The sequence below is a fragment of the Gossypium hirsutum genome, chromosome A11 (assembly GCF_007990345.1).
Source record: "Gossypium hirsutum isolate 1008001.06 chromosome A11, Gossypium_hirsutum_v2.1, whole genome shotgun sequence".
Taxonomy (NCBI): Eukaryota; Viridiplantae; Streptophyta; class Magnoliopsida; order Malvales; family Malvaceae; genus Gossypium; species Gossypium hirsutum.
The window spans coordinates 11696290-11717905 of record NC_053434.1 but is presented as its reverse complement, the minus strand read 5'-3'; the positions used below and the strand labels follow the sequence as shown (position 1 = coordinate 11717905).

Here is a 21616-nt window from a genome sequence, read left to right as displayed (position 1 = left end):
TAGCCTGGACTAGTAATCCCACTGTAAGGATGAGGTTCGCGGGAGTGTGCTCTCTGAAATGAAATGTGTAAGACCATGGTTGAAAGATACTATGGCAACGTGACATGAAATGAATAAGACCATGGTTGAAAGATACCATGGCAACATGATAGAAAACGAGTAAGACTAGAGTTGAAAGATACTATGGCATCATGTCAAAGATAAATAAGATTGTGGAAGAGAGATGCTAAGATATCTGTTGAACAACTAATATTTAGGTAATATGTACCAGATGACAAATGGTTATATGAAATGGGTTATACAAAATGGTTGTGTGAAATGTTTACAGGAACTGGTCATATGGAAATATACGTGCAAAATAGTTGTATGAAATAATTAAGAAGATAGATAAATGAAATAAGTATAGGTACATGGAATTTAATTTATGTTAAGTTTAATATGAACTATTACCGAAATAAATATACATAGGATATAAGGAAATGATGGTGCATGAAATATTGAAATAACGAAATGAATAATATATGCTTATGAAGAAATAGTAAGAGAATAATATATTTTGTGACATGTACATATATAATTATCTTTGATATGTTAATACAAGCAAATTATGTAAGTTGATACTATTATTAAACTCAAGTGTGATATGTTGAGAAAATAGGTATATCAATGTTGAATTTATATGAAATATGTGCAAGAATACTAACAATGTTGCTGTTTGACGTTTAGACAAGTACCAAGCTGTTGACTGAATGGTAACATGTTTAATTATAAGGAGCATTGAAATGGTAAATACTTAGATGAAAATATAATTTAATATTTTGCGAAATTTTTTTCTATGATCCTGATTTTATTTCGGTTGATTTCTAATGTATGTTTTGGGCTTCGAGGGCCCAGTAGAGAGACGTTATGATTATTTTCAAAATATGAATAATAAATGACTTAGAATTATTTGAAAATGTTCAGTAAACTCCGGTAATGCCTCGTACCCTATTTCGGCAATGGATACGGGTAGGGGGTGTTACGTGCATAATAGTGTTGTTATTGAATGATCGTATTAATTCCAACCTCCAGAGCATTTTGTACAATTATTTTGAATCTATCTCATGTTTGACCAAGCATTTCAATAGGACTTTGTTTAAATTGCAATAGATCATCATTTGTCTTTAACATCACAAGAATGGGTATAATTCTTTGTAACAATCATTGCAAAAACTCTTCCCATGTTGTAATAGTTCCCGAAGCCAATGCTTCTAACCATTCTTGAATTTGGCCTCCAAGGGCAAAAGGGATCAGCAGTAACTTGATTGCCTCTTTTGAAACTCCAACATAGCCCACTGTGCTACATATTTGTTCAAACTATCTCGGAAAAGCTACATGGTCCCTAGTTGAGTCGTCATTAAACTACATATTAGTTGATAACCATATCAATAAGGAGGGATTAATCTCAAATGGAATTGTATTCATTACTGGTCAGGCAATACTAGGCTTTAACTATATTTAGAGTTCTCATTAGGATGACAAAAACTGAATTGCTCTGTAAATTTTGTAGTACTCTACTCTAAATAATAGGGTTTTCTTTTAAATGGTAGGTTAGGAAAATTGAATGAGAAAGTTGTGGTAAATATTTGCTCCACTCTATCCATCCTTGACTCTTTAAATTACCATTTTACCCCTTATAATATTAATACACTAAAAATATATAAAATATAAAATATAAATATATAAATAAAAGAAAACTCATATAAACTAATAAAAATGTTTCTAGACTAAAATCTTATTTTAAAATCTAGTAAATAAAAGATAAATAACATGAGTTATTGGTATTTTCTTATAATCTTTATTTTATGATTATAGTTTTATTGAAAAAAATTTCACTTTACCATGTTAAGTTCTTATTATTTATTATGATAATTTTTAATTATTTAAATAATTTAAATTTAAAATTGCAAATTAATCTAAATATACTAGGATGGATGAGTTGAATATAATTTAAGTAAAATGAAGTATATTAATATTTTTATTATCTAATGTATATAACATATATCATATATATTTTTTAATTTTCAAATATCTTAAGTACATAACTAAATGTTTTCAGTAATAAATATATATTGCAAAATTTATTTACCGCTTTTAAATACATGTACTTTTTTTGCATTTCTAAAGTAACAATTCTATGATCTATATAAAAGCACGTGTTTTGAAAAAAAATTTGGATTGAGGAAAATATCATTTATTAAATGATAATGATAAAAGTAATATTAATTAGTTTGATACTATGTCAATGTGAAATTAATTAATTTGGCCATATCTTTTAAATTTCTACTAAAGAAATAGCATAATATATTAGACTGATTCTATTTTAGTCACCAAACAAAAACAAATTTCAATTTCATCATTAATATTTTCAACAATTGATTTTTTTTAATCGTTTTCCATTAAATCATTAAAGAACGCTGACATGGCCTATTTTATTGGCCTAATCACAAACTTTTAATAAGTTGTTCCTTTAAAAGTGGACCATGTCGACACCAATGGTCAAGGTGTTGCTAATGATCTTTTCAAGCATTGCATCCATCTTTTTCATCGGCGATTTGAGCTTAGCCTGTTTGAATGCATTGTCACAGCCGAGTATGTTTTCCACATTAGCGCCTAGCTCTGTGCTCAATTGGACAAGGTTACAATTGGAGATAGCTTCAAGGGATTTCTGATCACTGTTAAGAATGCTATTGTAGACGTCGATGCATGTTTGAAGGATGGGAACAACATTTTTAGGGGTAGTAGGGTCCATTGAGAGCTTTGTAACCTCAGCCAATGCATATTTGGTCTGGTTATCCATTGCTTCAATCCCAGCTTTAAGGATAGAAAGAGGCTCAATAGGAGTTTTCTCATCTAGGAATGGCATAGTTGCTATTATACATTCGACGGGGTGATCCGTGTTCCCACAAATTTGCTGAAGGGCAGGGTCAACGCCGCTAGGTAGTAGCTTAATAAATTGTCAATACTTTCCAATTCGATACCATCAAATGCAAATGGAGATGGTGATTCAGACATAGCCTCAATCATATCATAAAGTTCTAAAGAAGTAGGGCTAGAAGCGTCGAAAAGGGGTGGAGGTGCATTGGTAGAGGCTGAGAAGGACAAGAGACAAGTGAAGGAGATAAGTGCAAGGATGAAATGGTTGATCCCCATGGTCTCCTCTCTTTTCCTCTCTTGAACCAAAGCAACACAATAGATTAAAGGTAAGAGGGTTTGGTGTGCTAGATAGTTGAAATTAGTGCAAAATTTATAGTGTTTTCTAGGCATGTACTGTGGATGGTAATTATGCCACACAATCTAATTTTAGCATATAGTTAGTTTTACACCTATTTTAATGGTTGAAGTTCACTTCTATCAATTTTCCTTCACATAAATTGGAGAAATTGGAAGTATAAAACAAGAAAACTATAAATTAATGGTAATATGTAAGTTTAGACATTTAAGAAAATGAGACTTTCTTTAAATTTGGAAATGTTGAAATTAGTGAATAAAATAAACATAAAATTCCAAGGTAAATTACCTAAAATTACATCGTTTTGTTGTGTTTGTTAAATGCAAGTTATGGCTTATATGATTAACAATTATTATGTCAAAATAACAAGGCTAGTTGTCAAATATGAAAAATATTGTTTTCAAAAATTTGACATAATACACTTAGCAATCAAGGTCATTAAGCCAAGAGTTAGTTATTGGTAATGAGGCAAACCAACAAAAAGTAGTTAGGCAGCCTAATAACCAAGTAGAGGCACCTATAGATAGGAGCAGCACTAAAAGGCAACAGCCCTAAGAAACTATACCTGACACAATCGCCAGGTCCGGGTACCGAATGATACAATAACCCAAGTAACTTAACGATATTTCTAATTTTGCTTTAATTACATGCTTAAGTAACTTAAATTTCAAAATCCAACTGTTATTAAAATTCATACATAATTAGTGATAAATTCTTACAATTTCGATCCCAAAAACTATTTAAAAATTGTAAATTAAGACATGTATAAGCAACTTAAACCCTGAGGCATGACCTCTAGGATGCCCTTTTATATACATGAACAACAACTTTGCCCATCACTAGTCTGTGGCGGTGTTTGGCTTGGTCCCTCCACTAAATTCCCGAGTCATCACCTACCCTGCGTAAAAGCAGTAAAAGTTAATAGTTCAGGAGAACTTAGTGAGATCCTATACAATGGTATTCATAGAAGATTTCTTTGAAATTAAGTAAAATAAATTTTTAAGCACAGATGAAAAACTCTTTGAAACTCGTAGGAAGATCCATAATTTTTTTAATATAGCCATTGCCTTTTTTTTTTCAAATGAATTGTCAGTGAACATTACCACCCGCCAAAACTATGTTCTAAACATTACTTTCTTATGGGTCTTAACCATGTTTATCATTATTCCAAACTTCCCTTAAGCCCGTCAGGATATGCCTCAGCACGGATATCCCGCATTTGCTATCATGGATGTGGCAAAGCCTACCGACGTTTTAACCTAGACCTCACCATAGCTGCAAATCTCTTCCTTGATCCTTTTGATCCACCCTGATCTCCATGCAAATTTGTTGTACTATTTTGACGGTAATTTGCTTTTTGACTTAATTTATACCTATATCCCCTTTTTTTTTATATAAGGTCTTTTTCTATCATCCTCATTTGCGAACTTTAATAAGATACTTGGTTGAATGAATCAACACCCCTTTTTTCCCCTAGTGGACTCGTACCCGCATTGTAACCCTAAAGTACTTACTCCATTGAGCTCAATCTTCTTAAGATACTTCAATTTATTGACAACTCCTAATGGACTATTCCTACTAAACTTCACCTTTGGTAGTCCCACATAGTCTTTCCGATGCTATATAGTCTTGATGGACTTCTATTTTTTCCAAAAGTTTTCGGCGGATTCAAAATAGTTCTTCGCAGGCTTCTTTGATAGAGGGTCCCTGTAGACTTTTTCGCGCTAACAAATCTTAGCCCAACATCTTCTTTCTCTGAAGATCTCTGGCAGACTTGTCCATAAAATCTTTTAGCTTAAAATCTACTTCATTGACTCACCCATTGTACTCATTATTAGATTATTCGCTAATCGTTGGTGAACTAATAATGAAGGATATCCCATACCTTGAATAGGGTACCCTTTCTATTACCCTTGCCTTGATAAGACCACACATATAACAAATTCCTTTTTCCGTCACAATTTGGCGGATTCCCCTATTAACAAACTTACCCACATTTTTGGGGATTTCTACCAGCTATTCTCCTCTTCATAGTTAGGCAGATTCTCTTACTATCCCATTTACCCGCGTTCTTAGACACGTCGCATTCATCCAAATTCACTACTCTCTACATGAGTCATAAAATGATCTCCATTTTCTTGCCCAATTAGCTTATTGGTTCATCATCCTAGCAGACTTTATCTAATGCCATAGCCCAGCTATGATATTACACAACATACCTTTTATTTAATGTCCTAACGGACTTTTGGGAAATGTGCCCATATTGTAGTAAACATGTAATTTTTTTCTATGTATTTAAACGATGAATAAATAAATTTCAAATTTCACTATTATGTCTTTTATATTTCTGTCTTTCATATTTTACATGCATAGAAAAATTGTGACAAGCAAATATTAAGTCATTCATTGTTTAAGTTCAAACTGATGATAAGGGACATTGTAAGAACGTTTACATTACAAGAAAGATAACTTACTTCAGTAGATAATCTAAACGAATCTGTAATCTCGTAAAAGAATCAAAGTGAGCATTTGATTCAAATATTGAGAAGGATGATGTAACGACCCGATAGCCAAGGGTGTCAGAAAGTATATTCTCGGGACTCTGTTTCCATAAATAGGACTCATAAATATTTTTAATAAATATTTACAAAGTTAGTTGTGTAGTTAATTAGGTTTCGAATAAGCGAATTTACTTGAATCAATAGTAATTAGGTAGAAGGACTAAATTGTATTTGAGTTAAAAGTTGAATTATAAATTAAAAATTAATTAAAGGGCCAATGTAGTAATTATACCTATATATATATGTATAGTGGACGACATATGTTATAAAAATATATTATAATATTAAGAAATCTTAATTATTAATTTAAATGTATATATGTATTATATAATAATTAGTATAGTAAAAAGAAGAAAGGAAAGAAAGAGAACACACGGCCTTAGGGTTTTTAAGGTTCAAAGTTCATTTGGTTAGTCAATTTAGTCCATCTTCTTGTAATTTTTATATTTTTGGAATCTCGATGTTAAGTACTGCATGACCCATGTCGAAATTTTAGCAATTATTAAGATTTTAAATGTTTTTAATGTTGAATAGTTTTAGTATTAGAGATTAAATTGATAGATTTTTAAGTTGGAAATAAAAAAATGATTAAATTATAGAATAAATTGTAAATTTTGAGTAATAGGGACTGAATTGTGAAAAAAATTAAAATTTAGTGGTTCAAGTGAAAATAGGGAGTTAAATTTGTTTTAAAGTGAAATTTGTATGAAAATATAGAATTAAATGTAAAGAATAAAAATTAGTCTCGCTTTAGAGACTAAATTGGAATTTAGGGTAATATTGAGTAAAAATTAAAATATTCAATTTGAAATCGAATTGTGGTGTATTGATAAATTTTAATTGTTTTAATTCAGGGGAAGGATAAAATCAACGTCGAATAGCTCAGAATTCACGGTTTGTATTCCTATAATCCGAACCTAACTGTTAATTGTTGTAATTTGATTTAATGCATATGGTAAGTGTTTGAGGTGAGTATTTGACATTTTGATAGTTGATTGAACTGGATTGAATTGGTATATAAATTATGAATGTATTGATTATTGAATTGAAAGGAATATATGTGCTAATGTGAAAGTTGGATATTGATTATAATAGATTGAATTGAATTCATGTGTATATGTGATTATATGAAAAATTTATATTGGATATCGGTTGTTTTTGAAATGTGAAATTAAACCCTATTAATTGTATTGGGCTGAGTCGGATATAGATGGCATGCCATAAGATAGGAAGAGTTCAAAGATTTCTTCGACTTTGAGTCTATGAGGTACTGGGTGCCAATTTGCTTCAGTTTAACCGATGAGATACTGGGTGTCAATGTATATAACGCTGGATGCAGTTATTACTTCAAATTTATCTGATTAGGCATTGGGTGCCAAACTGGTGTGTTGGTTGGATGTGTGTATCCATCCAAGTCCGAGTCGTATTAATAGGGGTAATTAAACAAAACAGTTCTAAAATTGATATTGGATGATATTGTATGTGAATTGAAAATGGGTAAGAGATTTGGAACATGAAAATGAGATATGCTATGACTAAATGAGATACATGAATTATGTACTCATGAATTGAGTATTGAATGGTTAATGCCAATGCATAAACAATTGTAGTTTGATATGTAAATAGCTATTTATATAACAATTGTGTGAATTAGGACATTGTTAATCAAATAAAAGATGTTAGCATGTGCAATTTGAGTATAGTACAAAATGATGTTGAAATGATGTGCTAATGTGTATGAATTCAAAAGGTTGACATATGATAGTTGTGATATTAGTCATTAATATGTGTTTATATTTCAATTGTGCATTTTGTATTCTCTTCTTTTTAAATGTTCGGATTATAGAAATATCACTGAGTTTTACTCAGCGTATGATTTTGTTTTCCGTGCGTAAGTTAGGTATTTCTCTTTTGATTGCCGATTCAGTATCCAGCAACGATCCCGAACTCAAATATGGTAATGTTTGTCTTTTGTGTCGGCATGTACCTAGGATGGCTAAATGATAGTTACTTTGTGGATGGATTGTAAATGAGGTTATAAGTGTAATGTCGGTTTGATATATATATAAACATGTGTTTGTGTTTGAAGCCATAGTATGGTATGATAAATTAAACCAACGCTTGATATGTGTATGTGAATTTAAATTAATGTTTTAGGTAGATATGAGCTAGGCCAAATTGATGGATTTTGGCATGTTTATAATTTTGATTTGAATGATGCATTGATGATATGTTTTGATAATATAAATGTGGTACCAATGAGGGTACATTGGTTAGGCACCTAGGATGATTGTTTTGACATGTTAATGATGAATTATATTATGATTTTTTAAAATGTTTGAAAATAAATTATTTAGATTACGGTTACTCAGTAATACTCTGAAACCCTATTTTGGCGATGAATACGGATTAGGGTTGTTACAGATGATTATGTTTTTTACAATTCCGATTGAGGAGATGGCTAGTCTTAGCTACCCGAGCAGTTGACTCCACGGGTAGAGACATAGATGTATTTATTGGCAGAATGATATACTGGACTAGACCCAAGATGAATTAATTCTGAATATGTTTGTGAACTAATTCACTTGTAACATTCGTGGTGTGATTTACCTAAATCCTGAGTTAGTCACTGACCATGCACATGTAACACATGTGCTTTTATATAAGTGGAGGCTTATGCTCTAAAGATGATCGAGCTGATAGCCGGTATGTTTGGTACATGACTTGTGTATGGCATGGCTTTACTAGCAACAATGGAATTCATAACTCAATTAAAGAGTTAACAATATCCTCTCATTGGTATTGTGTGGATTGATAAATATGGAACGTGGTCACGGGTTGCTTGTTCTCAAATGAGCAATTTATCACAGTCATTTATTGACAGTGATCATATTAATCATTAAAAAAACAAAATGGTGACAATGAGATAAAATATGATTGTATTGAGTGAATAGATTTAACTCAAATGAATCAATGATATCATATAAGGGTAGCACACACATAACGAGGTCATTAGATAAAGCAATTGGATAATTGCTTTCATAAAGAGTATACAATAAGGAGTTTTCAATTATGATACTTCTTGTGGATTGACCCCATGATTAAATAATGATGAATTATCGGAACGATGCTTCCAGACAAAATTGCAATTACTAAAGCCTAATTGTATATGCCCGATTGGTCCCTCTGCTAGCTCAACAAAAGCTCAATCAGACTGCTTTTGAATTAGAAGAAAATTCTACGACTTTGGAAATAATTTAATTGAGTTGATTTATTCAATGTGGAATTAAATTGGGCAGTCGAAAGAATTGTTCAATTAGAGAATTTGATTAAATAATTTTCTTGAAAAATTAATATGGAAAATATAAGTGATTTTTGAAAAAATTAAATTTGGTCAAGTAAAATTAAATTAATCAAATTAATAAATTTTAATATGATATTTTTAGAAATTAATTTTCAAGTTAAACAATTGGCTCAATGGGTAATTAAACTTGGAAATTGGGCCTGACATTGTAAATTGGGCCTAAGAGCCCAAAACTGAGACCAAGAACCAAAAATTGGTCAAATCGAGCTTGGTACATGAAATTGGGCCAATGGTCCAACCGGTGGCTGGACTGGATTGGTCAAGCTGTCATTGGCTCCGATCGAACTGGCAGCAACTAAACCTACTCGGGGTGCTGATGGCTACGACTGTGGCAGTCCGGTGCTCGGCAAATGGTTGGCGGCGAATGTTTTTTTGTGGTTGAGCAGTGGAAGAATTACACTCCTATTGGAACTATACCAGAGAATTTTATTTCAGATTAACTATTCCAAAAATAATATTATTTTAACAGATTTAATATTAAATTTAATTTAATATTTATCTTGTAGATAAATATTATATTAATTTAATATTAAAGTGATTAAGTTTAATGATAGTTGAACTCTCTAAACTCTCTCTATATAAAAAAGCCTTGGGTCATTTTTAACACACACTTGAATTCAAGAGAAAGTTGTAGAGAGAAAATTCTCTGAAGAAATTATTTTAGAAATTTTCTAAAGATATTCTTCTTATTTACAAATTGGCCTAAAAATTTAGAGAAATTGCAAAATTACCCCATTAGTAATTTTTGTGAAAAATTTTCTAATTCGAAGCGAGTCCACACTTTATATGACAACCATATATCGGTTATCCCAACACCAGCTGGTAATACAGGAACTCACCTTAAATCCTTTCTCCTTATCAGCTTAGCTTGTCCCAATGCCAAAGTCTTCTTTATCCTAACAGTTAAGCAGGACAATCATATATCGGTTAAATCGAAGACATTTAAACCTTAAAACCATTAACCCACTTTACAGAAACTTAATAGGAAATCCTTATTCTCTCCCTTCTTCGAATACTCGAGTATAGAAGGATAAGAAAACTTATCAATTCCTTCATTTCTCTACTTCCAGACTTAAATTCTCGCGACTTTCACTCCATGTAGGGCTCTCTTAGATCTTCCTCTTCTTTGGAACAATTGAAGAAGATAATACAAGGAAGAAAAAGGTTATAAACTGATTGAGGAGAATTTCTTACACACACACACACACACACACACACACACACACACACACACACACACACACACACACACACATATATATATATCCTAATTTAACACAGTCTCTATAGTCCATCCAAGCCGACCATCGCTAATTATTCTGTCCACCACTAAGGAACCAGCCAGCTCCAACCTAACCAAACCAGAATTGAAATCAAATTATTTGCCTAGTAGTTACAAAATTTTCCAAAAATTCCCAGTAGAGTCTGCTAACTCACTAATTTGCTCAATTAACTCCCAAGGTTCCTTTAAGTTCAAGTCTTGAAGGAAATCCTGGTGTGACAAATAGCTAACTCTTGGCTTGACAACCATTGATTGCTAAATGTACTATGTCAAACTGTTGAAAACAATATTTATCATGTTCGACAACTAGCCTTATTATTTTGACATAATAATTGTCAATCATATAAGCCATAATTTGCATTGAACAAACACAACAAAACGTTGCAAATTTAGGTAATTACCTTAGAATCTTTTATTTTATTCACTAATTTCAACATTTCCAAATGTAAAGAACAACTCGTTTTCTTAAAGTTTTAGACATACATATTACCATTAATTTATAATTTTCTTGTTTTATATTTCCCATTTCTCTTTCAATTTATGTGAAGGAAAATTTAGGAAGTGAAATTCAACCATTAAAATATATGTAAAACCAACTATATGCAAAAATTAGATTGTGCGAACATAATTACCTTGCACAATACATGCTTAGAAAACACTATAAAATTTGCACTAATTCCAATTCACTAACACATCAAACCACTTTACCTTTTATCTCTTATTGTGTCGCTTTTGTCCAAGAGTGGAGAAGAGAAAACACCATGGGAATTAACCATTTCATCTTTGCACTTATCTCCCTCACTTGTCTCTTCTCCTTCTCAGCCTCTACCAATGAACCTCTACCCTTTTCCAATGCTTCTAGCCCTGCTTCTTCAGAACTTCATGGTATGATTGAGGTCATGTCTGAACCGCCATCTCCATTTGCATTTGATGGTACAACGTTGGAAAGTATTGATGATGTATTAAGCATATTACCTGGTAGCGTTGACCCTGCCATTCAGAAAATTTGTGGGAACACCGATCATCCCGTTGAATGTATAATAGCAACTATACCGTTCCTAGATGAGAAAACTCCTATTGAGCCTCTTTCTGTCCTTAAAGTTGGGATTGAAACAATGGATAACTAGACCAAAAATGCTTTGGCTAAGGTTACAAAGCTCTCTATGGACCTTACTACCCCTAAAAATGTTGTTCCTATCCTTCAAAAATGCATCGATGTCTACAATAACATTCTTAATAGTGATAAAAAATCCCTTGAAGCCATCTCCATTCGTAACCTTGTCCAGTTGAGCATAGAGCTAGGCGCTAATGTGGAAAACGTATTTAGCTGTGACAACGCATTCAAACAGGCTAAGCTCGAATCGCCAATAAAGAAGATGGATGCAATGCTTGCAAAGATTGTTAGAAACACCTTGACTATCGGTGTCGACATGGTCCACTTCTAAAGGAAGAACTTATTAAAAGTTTGTTATTAAGCCAATAAAGAAGGCCATGCCAACATTCTTTTAGCAAATTAATGGAACAAGAAAAAAAATTCAAATGTGACATTGAAAATTTGTTTTTGTTTGGTGACCAAAATAGAAACACTCTAATATTTGGATGATAGTTTTTGTAATTTGCTCTATATAAATAGTGATAATAATATTACAAAAAATTGTTCTTGCTTCGACCATTGCTTTAGGTTAGGTTTGAAGAAGAGTAAAAGAATAATATTATCTTGAACTTTCATGTAAATATTTCAAAGATTCACTTAAAAAAATTAATTAAGTATTTGAGATAAAATCAAAGTATAATTTGTACACCAGTAATATATAAAATTAATTATGATTTTTAAATATTAAAATTCGAGGCTAACTATTAATTTTTAAATTTAATGTTAAAACATTAATATCTATATATATAATTAAATTTAATCCGCTTAAAACATAATTGGTTGCACTTTATTAAAATTTGAGAATATATCTAATTTTCTTAAAATAAATTAAAAAGAAATTAAATAAATCCAACCACCTAAAACAATTAAAACAAATTATTTTTAGATAAAATAAAAAATCCAACCTCCTAAAAAAAGTTAAAATTTAATTTAAAATAAATATAATTAATATTACAAAAATATTTAAATATTAAAATTCTTGATTTTCTTTTTCTCAATCTGTCAACCTTATCAATCATCTCCAATGAATAAGGATTCCTCCTTGTCAAAGTAGTTGAATTTCTAATGCAATTAATTATCTTTTAACGTCCATTTCTTCGTTTAACTCATAAGAAAAAAGAAAAAGTCTTTTTCCTTTACAAAGAATCAATAAATTAACTTTTTTTTATCTTAAAATAAATAACTTCCCTCATTTACAAATTTTAAATATTTTAATGTTCTAATCTCATCAAAGAAAATCACATATAAGCTCTATTGTTATTCAGAATATTTAATTTTTTCATTAATATTATAAATTTCGAATAAATTAAATAGGCCATTAGTCATGTTGGCCTTCTTTTATAATCAATTGAGCCCTACATCTTTGAAGTTGGGTTAAATTGATCCAATTTGGACGTAAAATGTTTGATTTTTTGTTAGCCACTAAAGTGGCTTATTTGTTTATGTCGCACTAAATGCAATTAATTTTAAAATAAAAAAAATTAAAATTGTGAATATTTTATAAAATATAAAAATTAGAAAACATTAAGATTAAAAAAATAGAAATTAACCAATTAAAAAAATGAAATTTGGGAAGGAAAATGAAAAAGAAAAACTTGAAAAAAGTTATATTTTCTTACATCATGTGATAAACTCAATTGAGTGCATATGTAATCGATTTTCAATTACAAAAAAGTTATACATGTATAAACTCAACTAATCTCAAATTCATCCTTCTATAACCCTATATTATTAAAAAAAATTATAGAAATATTATACTAATTTCAAAAATCATGCATTTTTGTCTCGATTTTCAAAACTAACAATTAAACTTTACAAATTTGCCATTTTCACTACTAAGCTTAAAATCTAACAATTTAGCACCAAAAACTTCAAGAAATCAAAAATGAAAACTTTAACAGTTTTACAAATTGGTACACAGATTAGCTAAATCAAGCTTCCGGGACCTCAAAAATATAAAATTTGCAAGAAACGGACTTAAAATCACATTCCAATTTAGAGACCAAAGTTTGAAAGCTTTGAAACCCTTTTTATTCTTCTTAGCTATAGTGGGGAGAATATGAACATGGAAAATGACCATTTTTTTCCTTAATTTATCTTTTATACTAAAATTAAACTTTAATTAATTATAATTAACTTAATTAATTAACAATTAATAATGTTAGCCTTAATTAGCGAATTAGGTGGACGATAGTTGTACACCATTACCATTCACTATATCAAAAAGGGCCCTATTAATCAATTGCTCCTTTAATTAATTAAAAATTCATAGCGATAAATTTTTACCACTTTTATAATTTGGTCATTATATCTTAATTAACTACCTAATTGACAAAATTAAGGGATCAATCTTTAATTAAACTTTATACTAACCTCGGAAATATTAAATAATGATAGTTAACGACTCGAATATCAAAAATGGGATTCTGAAACTACTATTTTCGACACCACTGAAAAACGGGCTATTACAGGCTCTGTCATCGATTGCGTGGTTTCACTTCCATTCACCACCTCCCACAGGTCTTGGCCTTGCAAGTACGACGTTATACATGTATACCAAGCAATGTAGTTCTGATTATTGAGTTTCTTAACTTCATTGATGGCATGAAGGTCGCTCATTTTGCCAAGAGGAGGCACAACAAACGATATAGAAACCTGGCTCAGATACTAGAATGAAGAACACACAGTAGGTAACAGAGGAAAACAATAAAAACAAGGGAATCTGAATTAAACTGATCAATAATTCCTGAAACCAAATGAATGTCTTATATAGGCTTACACCTCATGACACACCACTACCCTTAAAACTAGGGACACATCCCATAACAACCCACTACGCTAGAAAACAAGAACAACTGATTAAATTAAAATTGACTAAAGAATCAATTAACAAATCAGAATAAGACAATTAATTAGACCAACAGACCAAACATAGACAACATAAACATTATTGGTGTTGTTGCTTTAACACAATATAATAATTTAAAACCATCATTGTCAAGCCACTCAGGATGATAAAATATGCAAACAGTGAAAGCCATCATTGTCGGGCCACTCGGGATGATAGAATGCAAATAGTGAAAGTCATCATTGTTGGGCCACCCAGGATGATAGAATGTACAAGTTCTACATGGAATGTTGATGAAATTGCTATATTGTGTGTAACACTTCTTACCCAAGTCCGAGGCCAGGACTGGGTATGAGGCATTCTGGACTTAAACGTACACAACTATGTAAAATTGGGCCATAAAAAAATTTCGTTCAAATTAAAAACATTCATTCATATTCATAATGTCCCTTATATGGGCTTACGAGGCCCAAAACATACATCGAGGGTGGTTCAGGACTAAACCAAGACCTTACGAACTTTTTACAACACTTAGAAAATTTTCTAGTTTTGGAGAGTTACACGCCCATGTGGTTACACACGTCCGTGTGGTTACACACGTCCGTGTGGCTCGAACATGCCCATGTCCTCAGCCCGTGTAACTTTCTGTTTATAACGTCAGCAATATTTTAAGGTCACATGGCCAAGACACATGCCCATGTGCTAAGTCGTGTCTTCCACGCGACTGAGACAAACGGCCGTGTCTCTATCCGTATGGCCAATACTTAGGCTATTTTCCAAGCCTTGGTCAACCATAATTCCTCACACACTTATACAACATCAAACCTTGGTCAACGTTAATCCCTCACACACTTATACAACATCAAAGGCATAGAACTTGGTATCCAATTAAAAGATTAAACATCCTCAACTAAGCTACAAACATATCATTTGCATGCCATCATACTTGTGTTTCTCATACTCATTTGGCCTTGTCTATTATAATACCACTTATACTTTTATACCACGGTTATCATCATACTAATTAATTTCAACTTAATTATAGCAAACAAGTATAACCACATCACACAAGATCTCGGTACATATAAACACATGATCACATTTCAAGGTATTAGCACATTGCACATGGATAAATAGGTTTACAAACCCATAACCAATATAAGCCACATCTCATGGCTATATACACTTGAATCATTATAAGCCAATACATTTGGCCAAACCATTAAACACATAACACAAAGGACTAAGTCTCTATACATGCCACTCACTTGAAAACATTTAAGGTTTATCGATACCCCAAAATTGATAATTTGATAGTGTGATATTGCCTTCGATGATCTCCAACCCCAAGCTAACCTGGAAACACTAAATAAATGAAAAGAAGGGATCTCTTATCGATGCCTATGCCATATCCCATATATGGTCTTACAGAGAATCTCAATACTCACATGTCGTGATATCCGTATCTTAGCTATTCCTAGGGTTCAACCAGGATTTTTGAGACACCAACTTTTGTCTAATTGTCATTGAGACATCATGAATCGATTTCATAAAGGCAAATACATATACATATACATATACATATACATATACATATACATATACATATACATATACATATACATATACATATACATATACATATACATATACATATACATATACATATACATATACATATACATATACATATACATTTCATGCAATATTAAAGCATTAAACATATAATAATAACATGTTGCATTATTTTCATACAAATTTACCTCAACACCAAAATGGCAAAAAGGGACCTAACCGTCAATTTCTCGTTTTTCCTACATTCTAGGTTCGAACCTCATTTTTTTGATCTATAATATCACATTTAGTCTATTTATTAGTCACATTAGTCAATGTGGTCCCAAAATCATACAATGAAAAATTACATTTTTGCCCTTAAAGTTCCACATATTTACACTTTTACCCCTAGGCTCGTAAAATGATTTTCATTCAATTTCTTTGCACTTTAAGCCTATCCAAATAATTTTCATAACTATAGCAGCCCACAAATTCCACTAAATCATACTTTTATGACAAATTTTTTAACTTTTACAAATTAGTTTTTTTTAGCATTTTCACCGAAAACTACTTAATAAAAGTCGTTTAACACACAACAAACATTCATATTCCTCTTTTAAACATCAAAATACACACATGTAGCACATGGGTGAATTTTTAAACATCAACCCTGGCTCAAATAAATGGTAGAAATAGATAGATCTTGTTACGGGGATTGTAAAAACGTAAAAATCATTAAAAATGGGGATAGAACGGAGTTACAATTGAGCTTGGAAGCTTGAAAAATCCTATCCATGGTTTCTCCATGCAAGTTTCGGCCATAGCTTGAAGATGGACAAAAATATGCTTTTAATTTTGTTTTTAATTCAATTTAATGACCAAAATACCCCTAACTTAAAAATATTTTATTTCACCTATTTCATGTCCATTTTTGTCCAAAAAATTAACCAATGGTATAATTACCATATAAGGACCTCCAATTTAAAATTTCATAATAATTGGAAACCTCTAGCACGTAGAACTCAACTTTTTACACTTTTTTACGATTTAGTTCTTTTGACTTAATTGAGTGCCCAAACGTCAAAATTTTCAAACGAAATTTTCACAAAATTATTTCGTGAAATCGTAGACCATAAAAATATAATAAAAATAAATTTTCTTATGTCAGATTTATGGTCTCGAAACCACTATTCCGACTAGGCCCAAAATCGGGCTGTTACATTGTGATAGTTTGTTGTGTATAAGTTTACATCTAGAAGTTAAGTTCTTTTTTAGATTTGATTTGTTTAAGTTTTTAGATCTTACTTAAATTTGATAAAATTTATGTTCCCTTTAAATTTATTTAGATTTTAAGTTTTAATTAGAATTTTAGTTCTATAGCAAATTTAGATTTAACTTTAGACTAAATATTTTTTTTATGGATTTAGCATTTTAGGTCTTTATCTTTTTTTTTTTCATGTTTCTTTGATTCTAGAATTTTACATTTTTAGGATTAGATGAGTTTAATTAGATTTGAAGTTAAGTTAGATTCATTTCACTTTAGTAAATCTTCGGTTTTAATAGATTAAATTATACTTTGGTTTAGATTTTGTTTTTTTTTTCTAACTTGAATTGAGATCTTAATTGGTTTTTTATTTAATTTTATTTTTGTTTTAGATTTTAAATATTAGATTTTTAAAATTTTAAAATTTTTAGTGTTATTCTCAGGTCTTATAATTCTAAGTTAGATTTAATTTTATACTTTTTAAGTTAAATTTATTTTCAATTTTTGGTATTAATTTCATAATTAAATTTTCTTTTAATGTCCTATATTAATTATTAGATTTTAGTTTTAGCTTTCTTTTAGTTTTTGAAGGTAGGTGGTATATTTGAATTGGTGCTTAGAATTTTAATTTAGAAAATCTAAATACCAAACTTTATAGGATTATTTTTGAATAGGCGTTGTAGGGGTTCTCAAACATTCTACGCACATAATCGTACTCTCAAATCTAAATTTTGGTAATGAGACCGAGGTGTAGTATTTAAGTGGTTTTTTTTTTTCCATAGATACATCTTTAAGTTTAGTCTTCAAACTTTATGTAATAGGTATGGTTAACCAAACTAGCTTGAATTGGTTAGTGACGATACCACTTTTTTAGGTTTTCATGTCTAGTTTGTTAGGTTCTCGACTAGCACCTTATGACAGCTACGTGACTCCACTTGGAACTAGTTTAAAGAGTTGATTTACTTAGGTTTTGGTATTAGAGTTTCCACTTCTATATGTTGTGATATTCTTGGTTTTTTAGGGATTGTGCATATTCTTGTAAAATGATCAAAATGTCCTTTTGGCAAAATTTTCATTTTACCTTTTAGATCAATTTCTTCCCAACAAATAGGAATTTAGCCACTCAAATCCCATAACTCACATTCAACCTTTAATATGAATCCATTGGAGTGAAAATTACATCGTTACCCTTCTTCAGTAGAAATGAGAAATTTACCATTTATTCACTGTACTTATCATTTTTGAAGAAATCTAGTCTCTATAGGCTAGAAGATTGTTAAATTAAAGAAGATTATTGCGGTAAGTGGTAGCTGCTTCACCATGCTTCTACACATTTCAACAACAGTGCAACTCTTACATTTTGCTACGCGATTCTACTCAAATGTATAAAGTGTTGTGAACTCTTTGTTGATACTATTTACTTCACAAAAAGTGTTGAATTCTATTGAATAAACTTACCTCCCCTATATATTTGGAGAGTCGTTTTATTTTTTTCTTGTTCCTACTACAATTCAACCATTTGGAAACAAGGGGTTTGCATGCAGTATGTGCATGTTGCACATGTTGCCAACAAATAGAAAAATGGGTGGAGTTTATTATATGATTATCTTGTTGCGGCGGAGGGAGGCAATATCTGCGTGCAAGCTTAATAATTTCTACACATATTGCCTACAAATAGAAAAAAGGGGTGGAGTTTGATGGTTGATATTTGGCAATAAGCTGGCCTCACCATTTCAACCGAAACGTGTGGTAGATTTGAATTCGAGCTTGTTGTTATCACTATTAGTGCATGCATCCGAGTGAATGAATTAACAAAGGAATCTTAACAGCCTCAAACTTGATAAATTAATTGCATTGAAGAAAGTAAAATACAAGAACCCAAGTTTAACTTTGTTTCATTACTATCTAATTACTGTTTTATGAAACTTTTTTGTTTTCTCTGGATGAAAAGAAGGTTAAAACAAATGCTATTGAAGAGGAAAAATAACAGGCAATGATGGTAATAGTATGAGCAAAACAGGGAACTTTTGTCGTATGGAAATGGAAAAGAGTATTTCATTTATATATATGTATGTATAATTGATTTCTATACATGATGTAATCCAAAATTTGGTTTGGTTTTGTACGGGCCCAAATTTGCCCGGGCCAGATTTAACAAAACCAAAACAGTCCAAATTCATAAAAAAATTATTTAAAGTCCATTTACAAGGCCCAAATACTCTATGGCCCAATGCACTACCCAATTTCACAAATCCAACAAAAAACCCTAGGGCCCAATAAGCCCACTACCTAAGCTAGTTTCAGCAAAGCTGAAACCCTAGTTTCTCTCCAGTGCCGCAGCTTCCGCCACGTGCCTCGAGCGCACCACCCGCGCCTGGCCCCGAGGTCTGACCACCTCTGCTCGGCCTTGTACTAGCCCCGTCCCATCGCTTTACTGTCACCTGCAAATAGACCAAAGAAGAGCAGAGACAAACACAACACGCAAATACGCAAAAATAGTAAAGGAGTCAATGTAATCGGCTATAAAGCCGAAAGAGAAAATCGATTAGCGGGGGGATTTTTTTGAAAAAAAAAAGAAAACAGAAAACAAAGCTTCAAAAGTTTTTACTGTTGTTTTCAATTTCTTGTTTATTTTGGCTTTATTGTTATTTTCATTTTTATTTCATTTATATATGTGTATACGAAAATAATAAATAATAAAGAGAAGAAAAGGGCTCACCTGAACTGTTTTAGGTCATCGGAGTTTCGTCTGTTGTTCCAATAGGGTCGGAAGCGTGTAAATTATTGTACTAAAAAATCACACAAAGTTCAATTCCCAGGGAAGAGAGGTGGATCACAAGGATCTCTTAAATACCAAGTCTTTCCTTAGTCAGAATATTCCTTCTAACGTAATTTAATAGCACAATTAAATACTACTATTATACCCTCAAATATTGAAAGAAAAATAGGACAAAAAGAACATAAGAGTTTTAACGAGGTTCGGTAAATTATACCTACGTCCTCGGGCACTAACACCAGATGATAACTTTACTATCTCCAAAATATTACAAACAAATAGAATTCCTTAAGAATTCTCAAATGGGAGAAGAGAGAAAACTAAGAGAGAAAGATTGGTTGGGATGGTGTAAATGAGAAATGGTTAGGCCTATTTATAGTTGAGGTTCAGGGACTAACTTGCAAATGGCCTAAAAATTAGGGACCAAAATTGCAATTATCCCATTCAACTTTAAACAACTTGCCTACCATTTTTTTCTTTCGGTGCCACTTGCACCTCCCATTTTTTTGACTTTTCAACACCCCTTTTAATTTGTCTTTTCAACAATCTCCACCTTGAAGATTTGATTAGGATAATCACATCTTCACATACTTCCTTCAACTCCCCAAATTCGATAAAGCTATCTTTTGTAGTGCCTCCAAATGCGCTCTCGAGCGCCATACACCTAAAGGTGCTCAAATTCTCAGGATGTTAATCAAGTTCAAACAATGATTAAACTTGATTGTTGTTACCACCTTGGTCATCATATCTGCGGGATTATCTGCTGTCGGAATCTTCTGAAGTAGAATTTTTCCTTTTTCAAAGACTTCCCGCACAAAGTGATATCTTACGTCGATATGCTTGGTTCTTGAATGATAGACTTGATTTTTCGCTAAATGAATAGCGCTCTGACTGTCACAATATAAACTTATGTGACTTTGAACAACTCCTAAGTCTTTCAACAATCCATTAAGCCAAATAGCCTCCTTAACAGCTTCTGTAACTGCCATATATTCTGCCTCTGTAGTAGACACAGCTACTGTAGACTGTAAGGTAGACTTCCAACTCACTGGGGCTTTCGCAAGAGTAAACAGATACCCCATAGTTGAACGACGTTTATCTAAATCACCAGCAAAGTCGGAAAAACATATCCAACTACAAACTGACCAAGTGCTTCATCCTGTTCAAAAATTAAACCAACATCTACGGTTTTTCGAAGATACCGTAGAATCCATTTCACAGCTTGCCAATGTCCTTTTCCAGGATCATGCATATACCTGCTCACAACTCCAACAGCTTGTGAAATGTCAGGCCTCGTACACACCATCGCATACATCAAACTCCCAATTGCATTAGCATATGGGACTTTCGCCATATATTCTCTTTCATCTTCAGTCTTCGGAGATAATTGAGCACTAAGTTTCAAATGAGAAGCAAGTGGGGTACTTACATGTTTTGTGTTTTCATTTACACCAAAACATTGTAATACCTTTTTCAGATATTGCTTCTGATTCAAACAAAGCTTGCCTCTCTGTCTATCTCTACTTATCTCCATGCCGAGAAT

General features: G+C 31.7%; 2 protein-coding genes across 2 annotated transcripts; one reads left to right on the top strand and one right to left on the bottom strand.

Annotated features, from left to right (window-relative positions):
* Positions 1–2509: 2509 nt before the first annotated feature.
* LOC107923584 (uncharacterized) lies at positions 2510–3192 on the bottom strand. Its single transcript, XM_016853768.1, has 2 exons — positions 3006–3192; positions 2510–2910 (listed from the first exon to the last, which is right to left on the bottom strand). The coding sequence occupies exons 1-2, from the start codon at positions 3190–3192 to the stop codon at positions 2510–2512; spliced, it is 588 nt and encodes a 195-aa protein (XP_016709257.1).
* An 8047-nt stretch (positions 3193–11239) lies between these two features.
* On the top strand, positions 11240–11605 carry LOC107923583 (uncharacterized). The gene has a single exon (XM_016853767.1). The coding sequence runs from the start codon at positions 11240–11242 to the stop codon at positions 11603–11605; it is 366 nt and encodes a 121-aa protein (XP_016709256.1).
* The last annotated feature ends 10011 nt before the right edge of the window (positions 11606–21616 follow it).

Bases quoted from the DNA above. Each gene is read 5' to 3' on its own strand.
- LOC107923584 (XM_016853768.1), bottom strand. From the start codon at position 3,192: ATGGGGATCAACCATTTCATCCTTGCACTTATCTCCTTCACTTGTCTC. The intron at 2,911-3,005 runs GTATTGACAATT...AATGTATAATAG, and splicing joins TGATGGTATCGAATTGGAAA to CAACTATGCCATTCCTAGAT.
- LOC107923583 (XM_016853767.1), top strand. From the start codon at position 11,240: ATGGGAATTAACCATTTCATCTTTGCACTTATCTCCCTCACTTGTCTC.